This window comes from Eulemur rufifrons, chromosome 2 (assembly GCF_041146395.1).
Source record: "Eulemur rufifrons isolate Redbay chromosome 2, OSU_ERuf_1, whole genome shotgun sequence".
In the NCBI taxonomy this organism is placed as follows: Eukaryota; Metazoa; Chordata; class Mammalia; order Primates; family Lemuridae; genus Eulemur; species Eulemur rufifrons.
Window position 1 is genome coordinate 60,691,325 of NC_090984.1, and position 11,507 is coordinate 60,702,831.

The 11,507-nt window shown below is 41.6% G+C and overlaps 1 protein-coding gene across 1 annotated transcript; it reads left to right on the forward strand.

Moving 5' to 3' along the window:
- Positions 1–802: 802 nt before the first annotated feature.
- NGDN (neuroguidin) lies at positions 803–8,243 on the forward strand. The gene is made up of 11 exons (XM_069463638.1): positions 803–832; positions 1,187–1,246; positions 2,077–2,148; positions 5,145–5,282; positions 5,666–5,750; positions 5,834–5,886; positions 6,135–6,258; positions 6,351–6,519; positions 7,276–7,432; positions 7,582–7,639; positions 8,081–8,243. Exons 1-11 carry the CDS (start codon positions 821–823, stop codon positions 8,098–8,100), a joined length of 948 nt encoding a protein of 315 aa, XP_069319739.1. The 5' UTR covers positions 803–820; the 3' UTR covers positions 8,101–8,243.
- The last annotated feature ends 3,264 nt before the right edge of the window (positions 8,244–11,507 follow it).

The window sequence follows — 11,507 nt, forward strand, 5'->3', positions numbered from 1 at the left end:
GGCGGGGCACAGAGGTTTGTACCAAGTTCTGCAGCGGACCTGTGTGACCAGGGCCAAGTCATTTAAATATGAACTGTTTCCTCATTCGCAAAACGTATTCCCTTTCTTGTCCCCAAACTGGTAGGCGCCCTCCCGGTGCGCACGAAGAGGGCAGGAGTCCTTATAGTCGGTTTCTAAAGCCCGGCTCTGGGCTTCTCTGGCCCAACTCTCTTATTTACAGATGAAAAAGGATCAGAGACTGAGTAACTTGTCCATGGTCACACAAGGAGTACTGTTACAGAATCGATCTAAGGACCATGGCGTCTGTGTGGCATCTCGAGCGGCACCTCGAGCAGCAGCCAGCAATGTCAGCTTCGCAACGTGGACACCTCAGAGCGAAGCCGAGGCCCGCCACCTAGTGGCGAGTTCGGGCACTACAAGGAAAACGCCGTGAAAAAGACACTGGGCACTGCGGCATCCGGTAGCCAATGCGCTCTCAGGTCGCTCGGGTAACTGCTTTGTTCCATTGGCCTTTCTAACTTTCAATCAATCATTTGCTCATCTTTTACTAGTTAAGCTTCAAGCAGTCTACTCAATCTACCAATCATGTGCTTCTTTCCAAGCTCTCCTCTACGCCATTAGAGCTCCTCCTAAATCTGACGAATTTAGCCAGTTCCTTTATTCCATTGGCCAGATCAGACGCCTCCTCTCGTCTATCCTGTTCAGGACGGAAGTGTGAGACTCCCTACTCCTATTGGCTTAGATTTGCAAGCGGTGGTTGTCTATCAAGTCACGTTGGCGCTAAGGAAGTACGGCCCCGGAAGGAGCGGGCTTTGCGAAGATGGCGGCTCCGGTGAGTTTAGCTTGGAGTCCCGTTCGCGTAGCTATTATGGACATTTTCTTTCCCGTTAGCGGCTCGAGGCAAACTATTGGCACGAAGGAAGAGTGGTGATGAAAGTTGCTTCAGGGAGGTGGCCTCCCTGACACAGCGGGGTAAAAGCAACAGTAGGGAGACAGGCCGGGAGTTGCCGCTCCTCCCCAGTAACCACAGGGGCTGGCTTTGAGGCGAGGCTGCCTGTGCACCGGGGTGAGAAGGCCCCAAGTCTGGTGTGTCTGAAGGAAAGGGGAGTTTCCCACCCCAGACTTCGCGCCTTTTCAACCCTGAGGAAATAGGGACTTTTCTCTACTTTTTCTCTCCTTTCTTTAGGATGTGTTGGAGTCAGACCTGCCAAATGCTGTGACACTTTTGAAAAACCTCCAGGAGCAGGTGAGTAGGGTCAGCCCTTTGGAATAGATTAGTCACGGATTGGTTTTGACTTTGTGTGCCTCACCTTCAAACTTTGATGATTTGGGGGCAGATATATAAATGCTGTGAAATCCTATAAGAGTAAAACGACTTAATGAAAAGCCTTTCAGGCCAGAATTCAAAGTAATTGATTTCTGCAAGGAATATAGAAAACTCTAAAAAGAAATCATCTGCATTATTTTCCTTTATTCTTAGAGCTAGGGAAACCAATGCTGGCAAAGGTGACATGATTTGGCCTTTGGGTGCCCAGCTAATATACGTTTATATACAGGTGCTCCTCAACTTATTATGGGGTTACATCCTCATAAACTCACGGTAAATTGAAAATATCAAAAGTCAAAAATGGCTGACTGGGAGCTTTGGCTTGCTGCCACTGCCCAGCATCATGAGAAGCAAGGTTTCTACCAAATGTGTTTTGCTTTCAAACTCTCTTAAAGCCGTAAAGTCATAAGTCTAACTTTTCTAAGTGAAGGACTGTCTGTAGTTCTTTGCATTGTAAGTTCAACCAGTACAGATAAAGTTACAGTCCTCCTATCAACACTGTTCCAGTCCTCTTCTCCTGCCCATTGTTTGGTAAAGGTAGTTTCTTCTTTAATTCTAGTTAGAAGTGGAAAGTTTTTTGTGCCTTTTGAAGTGCCATCTTTCTGCTACTTTCCCAGAACTGAAAAGAGAGTACTGTACTTCAATGTTTTATATAACTTTTAGGTGGCATTGTTCAGCTTTTAGCCTTCACAGTTCACAGACTTGACTTGCTATAGTCTAAACAGCTGTTTTATTTGGGCTAATTTCAGGTGATGGCTGTAACTGCCCAAGTGCAAGCACTGACAAAAAAAGTTCAAGCTGGAGCCTATCCTACGGAGAAGGTAAGATGTACCTAAAGTGTAAGCATCCTCTAACTTCACGTTCTCACTAGTTCTTCTATTGTAGATTTATTGTGTCTTATATGTTGTAAGTATTAGAGCTTCAAAGATGAATGAGATCCAGTTTCTGTGCTGGAGTTTAGTGGGGAAGACAGATCAAAGTAATAGATATAATTAGTAGCGATCACTTACCGGGTCATGAGGAACGATGTGCCAGCTGAAGAGAGATGAATTAACTGCCAGAGGAGCAGAGGTAGTCAGGGAAAACTTCTCAGAGGAGGTAATAGAATTTTGAGGAATAAATAGGCGTCAGAAGGCCAGAAAGAAACAGCATGTGCAAAAGCACAAAGACCTAAAAGCATGGTGACATCGTGGGAAAGGGGATAAGTCATTTTTGTAGTTGGACGTACATTTTGTGTTACACGTAGGAAATAAGACTGGAAAAGTAGTCATTCTGTGAGGAGCATTGTAGGCCAACTGAGGAGTTGCTGTCATATTTCATGTAATCTAAGACTCTACTAATTGTGGCATACCACTTAATTTATGTACTGAGAAAACGTGTTGCCTCTTCATCTAAGACATAATGCTAAGATACCATTGATTGAAAGATGCATCTCGATTTCAGAGATGTTAAAATATGAAAACAGTATGTACCTTAAAATTGAAGTTTTCAAATTAGGGTCTGGAAGAACCTTCTCAGGGATCATTGGTGTGGAGCAATGTAGAAGGGAGACCCTAGACCTCTTATTCCTGCTTGAACTGGAAAACTTTGGTATTATCTGTTTTATATATTGAGCTTTTGTCATAAGATATTACTTAAGTAAGCAAAAGTATGGAAATTATTATAATAAGAATCACTGAAAGATTTTTAAGCACGGGAGTTACAGCAGAATTGTGCATTTAGAAAGATAACTAACAGCATTTTTAATATATTCTCTTCTTGCCTTTTCTTTGTCATCATTCACTTTTGTTTTTATTGTCTATTTTTATTTTTTCTTATTTTTAAATCTTTTTTCCCTCTCATACGCTTGTAACCCAGTTTGAACTTGACAATGCCCAAGCATGTCAGAAGAAACTACTTCTCATGGTACCTGTCTTTGTCCTGGGTACCATGATTTGAGCCACTTCGATACCTTTTTGAGACAGATAGGCTGCCAGCATGTTTCTTAGATCGCTATGTATTTGTTTATTCATTGAACGGACATTTATTGACTTACCTTTTATGACTGAAGACTTTTAGTAGGTGCTTTACTGGTTACAAAGTGCTTCCACATTATCTTATTTAATCCTCATAATTATTCTTTGTGGAAGGAAGAGAGTATTATACATATTTTACAGATAAGGAGACTGAGGTCACAAGGTTGAATGACTTGCCCAATATTTGACTATCAAATGCCTAATTCGGAACTTAATTTGTCTGACTTTAAATCCTTTACTTTCCTTCCATACCACACTAGTGTTGCTCTCAAGAGCTTAGCGTGTTGGTTTAAAGATACCCAGGGCTTAGGTGTTAAATTCAGACTGAGTTTGAATTCCAGCTATGTTCCTATTACTGTGTAATCTTGGCCAAAGTATTTAACCTCTCTGAAATAGATTTTCCCAGTGCTGTGGACTTTGTCAGTTTGATTTTATGCAGTCACAATACTCATTTGTTTTATTTAATGACTATACCTTAAGTCAGGGGGTACATGTGTTAGTTTCTTTTGTTTAAAAAAATAAATGGATAGCATTTGCTTGATTTTCTGCTCATAAATGTAATACATTTTTTAATCTTGGAAAGTTTGGAAGATACATAAAAGCACAAAGAAGAAAGTGAAACCAGTACAATCACTACTCTGAGATAACCACTGGGATATATTTTTTTTTTTTTTTTTTTTTGTTGAGACAGAGTCTTACTTTGTTGCCCAGGCTAGAGTGAGTGCCGTGGCGTCAGCTTAGCTCACAGCAACCTCAGACTCCTCGGCTTAAGCGATCCTACTGCCTCAGCCTCCCGAGTAGCTGGGACTACAGGCATGCGCCACTATGCCCGGCTAATTTTTTCTATATAGATTTTTAGTTGTTCATATAATGTCTTTCTATTTTTAGTAGAGACGGGGTCTCGCTCTTGCTCAGACTGCTCTCGAACTCCTGACCTCGAGCGATCCACCCGCCTCGGCCTCCCAGAGTGCTAGGATTACAGGCGTGAGCCACCGCGCCCGGCCCCCTTTTTTTTTTTTAATTATAAGAGTAGTATATGCTTGTTGGAAAAACACCTTTCACAATACAAGTACTCCATTTCTTCATCTCACTTCGTAGGGGTAGCACTTAATTGTGTGTTATCTTCCAGACATTTTTTTTTCCTTTCTTTTTTGGTACGGGTTTGCCTTTCCTGCTTCCAGACATTTTTCTATGCATATAAAAATGTGTGCATCGTATTCCTGTGCCCCCCACAATTGGAACCATATTATATGCACCTTCTACAACTTGTATTGACATGGATTTCATTTCATATTAGTATGTATAAGTCATTGTTTTTACCTGTATCATATAAGTCCATTGTATGGGGATAAAAATCCGTAATTATTTTGATTAATTTAAAGTTTGGTGATGTGTGGAGACATTTTGATTGTTAGCTTGGGAGGGGGCATCAGTGGGTAGAGGCCAAGGATAGTGCTGAAAACCTCCAACGCCCAGGACAGCCCTCCATAACAAAGAATTTTCTGGCCTCTCATGTCAGTAGCTCAGAGATTGAGAAACCCTGCTATAGTCTTTTGGGGATGTATTTTATGGGTTTTTCTTGTTCTTATTGTCTTCCATTAATTCTCTGAGTTTTGCTTCTCGTGTTAGCATACTTTTCTCCATTGGCCATCTTAAATATAGTTACTTCTTGAGACTACTCCAGATACTTTATATGAACTGATTTGGGAAAACTTGAAAAAAACATCCTATTTGTCCAAGACTTCTTCCTGATTCTTTGGCTAAAACCAAATCTGCATCTCTTACTGTTTTGTTCACCTCAGGGTCTCAGCTTCTTGGAAGTGAAAGATCAGCTGCTGCTTATGTACCTTATGGATTTGAGCCACCTTATCCTGGACAAAGCCTCAGGAGGGTCTCTTAAGGGACATGCTGCAGTTTTGAGACTGGTGGAGATTCGCACGGTATGAAGCATCTGGCATCTTGGAGTTTTAGGTTTCCAAAGTTTTTTTCTTTTGAGATGAGGGTCTCATTATGTTGCCCAGGTTGGTCTCGGACTCCTGGGCTCAAGTGATCCACCTACCTTAGCATCCCAAGTAGCTGGGACTGCAGGTGTGTGCCACCATGCCCAGCAGGTTTCTAAATCTTCAACTCCAAGGCCGTCACACGGTAGCTCTCATTTAAGTGGTTATTCTCTTGTTAAAGTAAGGAAGCCAAACAAAAAAAAAAAAGAATTTTTCTCTTCATTTGCTCTATTTTGTGCCTTATCTGGTGCCTTAATGTAGGGACTCTTGTGTATGTTTGATTTGGGAAGGGGATGTAATCACATTTAACTACCACATTGTAGGTTTTGGAAAAGCTTCGTCCATTGGACCAAAAACTGAAGTATCAAATTGACAAATTGGTCAAGACTGCAGTGACAGGCAGCCTTAGTAAGTGAAGGGACCATCATAATGTTGTGGGGACCATCATAAAGTTCCAAATTTTATACAGTCTCCTGGGTGTTTTATTTCAGGTGAGAATGATCCACTTCGTTTCAAGCCTCATCCCAGGAACATGATGAGCAAGGTAAGGGTTTCGTTAGCCTCCTGATTTTTTCTGAGGGGACTAGAATGGGCCTTGTGGTGATCCTGGATCTCCTGGGATTCTCTTATGACTTGATTTTCCAACTTGTGCCTCAGAATGCTGAGTATGAGATTCCCTTGTCTCTCTTTTATTTATATTCCCACCTTCCCAGGGTACTCCAGCTTTGGGTTTTCTTCTCCCATGTCTGACTAATGCTTCCTAAGTTTGTGGAGATTATGTTCCTTTTTCAGTTGAGCTCTGAGGATGAGGAAGACGATGAAGCAGAGGATGGCCAGTCTGAGACTTTAGGGAAGAAATCTGTAAAAGGAATATCTAAGAAATATGTTCCACCACGCCTGGTTCCAGTACATTATGGTAGGAATTGTGGCTGCTGCCTCATCAACATGAATTGTTTTTCTTCTCCTTTTCTCTGTTCTGGGATAACACCTGCTGATTTTATCATATAGATGAAACAGAAGCTGAGCGGGAGAAGAAGCGTCTAGAACGAGCCAAAAGACGGGCATTGAGTAGCTCTGTCATTCGTGAACTTAAGGAGCAGTACTCAGATGCACCGGAGGAAATCCGTGATGCTCGGCATCCTCATGTTACTCGCCAAAGTCAGGAGGACCAACACAGGTCTGAACTCTTGCAATTAGAAATTATTTCTGTGCTTGGAGTGCTTGTGCTTTGGTTGAATGTGATTAAGCTTGCTACCAAGAGAACCAACGTTATATAGAAAATGGAATAAAAAAAGATGAGATAATAGTTCTATGAGTTAGGAGCTTGAAGTACAGAATGGGAACTGATAAAAATGTTTTGTTTTTCCCAACTGTTTAGGCTGAAGGAAAAGCTGTACAAAGAGGAATATATACAGTTTCACATAGTGGGACTTTAAAATTCTGTATTTCACTGTTACGGTTCCCACTTTTGTGTAGAGGGCAATAAAGGCAGGTTTTTATGATGGCATTGAGAGTGCTAGATAAGTTGAGGGAAGGAAAGTAGAAAAGGAATTGTAACTTGAATATGTTCATCAACTTTGCTCAGATACAGTCTATAGTTGATGGATTTGCATGAAAGGGCCCATTTAGGTAATCTTGTGTATAGAGCTTAAATTTAAAAATTTTTGGTGTAATGTTTTAAATATTAATAGTACTATGGATGTGCCATGGGTTTATCTCTGGGATGAGGGAAGTTCTAGCACAGAGACCATTTCATTGAGGAAGCTTATTGAGCATTCAGTAAATTGTTACTAAATACAGTGTTCATCTGCTGTGAAACTTCTTGAGAATTCTCTGAACAAGGGATGAATAAATACCTGGGCCCAGGTTCTGGGCTGGAGCTTTCCATCTCTGTGGTCTGAGCCTGCTGTAAACAGTGTGTTTTCTCTGGCAGGATTAACTACGAGGAGAGCATGATGGTGCGTTTGAGTGTCAGTAAACGAGAGAAAGGACGGCGGAAACGAGCAAATGCCATGAGCTCACAACTTCATTCCCTCACGCACTTCAGTGACATCAGTGCTTTGATAGGAGGGACTGCTCATCTTGGTGAGGTGAGATTGAAATACAGTAGTAGGAGGTGACCTTTATGCTTGCAGCCAAGTGTATGTGGGGCTTATTACTGTAAGGAACATGGGAAGGGATGCCGAGCTGACACTCAGGAAGCACACTGCCTTTCCTTCACTTCTCCATCTGTCTGCAGGATCAGAATCCTATTAAGAAGAGGAAGAAGATACCTAAGAAAGGTCGGAAGAAGAAAGGTGAGTGAACTGCTAGGACTTAGGTGATCAAGTGCAAGGTGGGGAATATGACTTGGGACTCAGGATTTGCTATCCTGGGTCTCACCAGCCCTTATAGTATTGCTTCCATACTGGGCAATAATCTCCGTAGGTGGGCTTTTATTTTTCTTCTTGCCTAAGCTGGAAATCAGCATCATTGACACAAGGGATCGCTGGGATCCATCTCTAAGGTCCCACAGCTCCCGTTAAGGCTTCATTAAATAGAACTATGAAAGTGTCACTTGAAGGGACCATTATTCCATTTCCATTTCATTCTTCTAGTCTTATGTCCTGAGAAGATAAGAGAGTACTGCTTAGGACACCCTCCTCTGTTGAGCCCTTCTCTCTAGAGTCCTTTTTTCCTGTCCCTTCAGCTTTTCCAACTGTCTCCTTTGCCTCATTCTTGGTTTCCCTTCCTTTCAGGTTTTCGGAGGCGGCGGTGATTATGGGTGTACATATTTATGTATATTTTCTGTCATCCTGGGATACTTCTAATTTCGTTGTATGTGGGTTTTTCCTTGGAATTCATTAATTGTTTGCTTTGGACATGTGGAAAGATCCTTCCTAATAAAATTGATTTTACTTAACAAATTAAAGCCCCTTTTGCACATGTATTGTATGACTGGAATCGCCGGGTGTGGGGTGTTTTTGGTGAGTGGGTGAAAAGGAAAAGATGAGATGTTTTAAGTGTGAAAAGTTTGGCTTTATATAGTTTTCTTTGATAATATATTTTTCCCAGAAACTAGAAATTGGTTATTTTATGAAAAATATTCTCAACATTTTTTAGAATAGTATAATCAACTCTTCCAACCTACATTGCCCCAACTTCCTGTATGATATATTACAATGCAATATAGGTATCCCAAATACATGGATTTTAGGTTTTATTAATGTATCTGGCCGAGCCACCAGGTGGCATTAGTGGTTCAGGAAACCTTTGGAGCTTGACTATAATCAAAAGCAAGATAGAACCTTTCCACATCAGCAAGAGTTATTCTTGTCTCCACTTGTCTGAGTGTTTTTTCTTTCTAAAATAGCATGAACATAGGACTGATCTTTGGTCAGTTACTGGGTGAGTTTGTGGAGAATAGTAGAGTGAGTGAGAAGGCTAGAGTGAAAGGTCAGTATAGTCTTGTGTTTTTCAGCCTCTTTGACCCTTCTTCAACTAAGGTCTCGGTTTATCAGAGATAGTAAGGGCCAGCCCTTTATGAAGAGCTTTCAAAAGAATACCAACAAGCAGGTGGACAGAAAATTCATAGCTTGACAGCCAAAACAATGAAAATCTCACAGAAATATCAGCCAAACCCAAGTCAGGAGACCGGTGAATGTTACATATCTGAGATATTGTAATTCTGTCCAGAGAAAAAGCTCTGTTGGTGAGAGATCCCGCAGGCTTTGGATAATACAGCAAGTGAAATGTGGGATAAAAAGAGAGACACTGAGTGTAGAGTTAATCTGTTGGAGTTTTTGTTGTTGTTTTTAAGAGATAGGGTCTTGCTGTGTTTCCCAGGCTGGAGTGCAGTGGCTGGCTGTTCACGGATGTGATCATAGCTCACTGCAGCTTCAAACTCCTAGGCTCAAGTGATCCTCCCGCCTCAGCCTCCCAGGTTGCAGGGACTATAGGCTCATGCTAACATGCCCACCTAGCCCATTGGAGTTTTTTTTTTTTTAAAGGCTTTGAGTCTCACAAACATCTGATTTTAGTGTCTAGCATTCCTGGGCAGTGTCACAAACAGGAATATAGTTTGGGTCATTGTATCACGAAAACCTTGTTGATTCTTAATCTATGAGTTTGGATTTATTTTAGTCTGCCTGATTGGGGCAGGTGTCTCTTTTCAGTCAGCTGCAGCCTGGTAGAAAGTAGTTGGGAGACTGGACCTCTGGATGCCTTCTGCTAACTCTGATTTTGGGCAAATCACTTAATATCTCTGCTCTTTAATTTTCCTCAGCTTGAAAATGAATGTATTAGACTGAACCTCTGAGATTCTCTCCCAAGTCAAAGAGCCTAGAGCTTCCGTGAATGAAATCAAGATGGGCTTATTTCTGGTACCTCTTAGTCCCTGGTAGATGTAAGGGAGCCTAACATGCCCTGGACCCTCATACTTCTGTTTCCTCAAGTAAATCTCCAAAGAGCCACAAGAACAGATTTAGAAATTTTTTTCCCTTTCTGGCTGAACTAACTTTACGCGTGGTTCAGCTCAAAAATGCTTTGGTTAGGACCACCACATTTGCTTATAATTTATTAAGACTTTCGGATTATGGGAACTGTCAGGGGAAAGGAAGTGTTACTCCTTTACAAAATTTATGACATTTCTATTTTCTTTCTTTCTTTTTTTTTTTTTTGAGACAGAGTCTTGCTCTGTTGCCCGGGCTAGAGTGAAGTGAGTGCCGTGGCATCAGCCTAGCTCACAGCAACCTCAAACTCCTGGGCTCAAGCAATCCTCCTGCCTCAGCCTCCCGAGTAGCTGGGACTACTGGCGTGTGCCACCATGCCCGACTAACTTTTCTATATATATTTTTAACTGTCCAGAGCATTTCTTTCTATTTTTAGTAGAGACGGGGGTCTTGCTCTTGCTCAGGCTGGTCTCAAACTCCTGACCTTGAGCGATCCTCTCGCCTTGGCCTCCCAAAGTGCTAGGATTACAGGCGTGAGCCACTGCGCCTGGCCGACATTTCCATTTTCTTAGTGAGGAAGCTGAGGGTAAGCAATTTGTCCAAGGTCAAACAGCTAATAAGTCGTAGAACCAGTGCTTGGGGAATGCTGATGGTGGAGGATTTCAAGTGTCCTGAGGTTTGTGAAAATCGTCAGGGGTATTTTTTTTTTTAATATTTGTAGGTAATTTATAACCACTAGTTCCCCCATCCCTACTGCCCCATTTCTGTTAAAGGCCTTGCCTTCAAAGAAACCACAGTTCCACTATTCTGGCCTCTTGGTGGTATAGCAGTGAACAGAGCAGGCAAATCCCTGCCTTTGTGGATCTTAAGTCTTTAATCCCAGGGCATTTTGCTTTCCCTGGCTTTTAGGCATTATTTGAAAGAGATTTCTAACAAAAAGTTGGATTATTTTCGAGAATATTTGTACTAGAGTCATCAGACACTGTTTAGAGTGTATTGTTTGACAGAATTTTACATGGATTCTCAATATTTAAAACAGGCATAAGTGGGGTTACTTTGATTGAAGTGGGAATTGAGGGGTCCTCAAGTTCCATGTTCTTATGACCCCCTTTCCCTAGGATTCCTGAGAACCTTTAAAATTCCTCAGAACATAGTTCGAGAACCACTGTTAGGGCAGTAGAGCAAGGGAACTAAGAATTTTAGGATTTCTGTATGGCTGTTCTGTTCACTTTTCTTCTTTACCTTATTCTTATGTAGATTTAGTTCTCTGATCTTTAAGACCACACAAATGTCAGATTTCCTCAGTGCAGTGCTAACAATAACTTATTTCTGGTGTTCACTAAGTCAGCCTATCATTAGTGCACATGCCTGTTCAGTTTTATCATGTGATGGTAAGAGAGTCCCAGCTTTGTTCTGTACAAGTATTTTAGCATCTCTGCCTTGGTTTTTTCATCTTAGGAGGTAGGGAAGAGAGTTTGACCAAGGCCTGTTTTTGCCTCAAACGCTTTGTTTTGTTAGGATTTTGTGAAGGCTTGGGGAAATATCTGTCAGGAGTTCACAACAGTCTTCATGGAAACCTTATTAGAAAAGATATGTTTTGTTTACGAGGATGAGATGACCTGATTACAGTGTATCTGTTTTCAGCACCATGGAGAGTTCTAGCTTTCCACAGTATTCCACACTCCTGAATGTCCCCCATCCTCCCTGGAATCTATTAAGTCTGTAAACCCCAGAA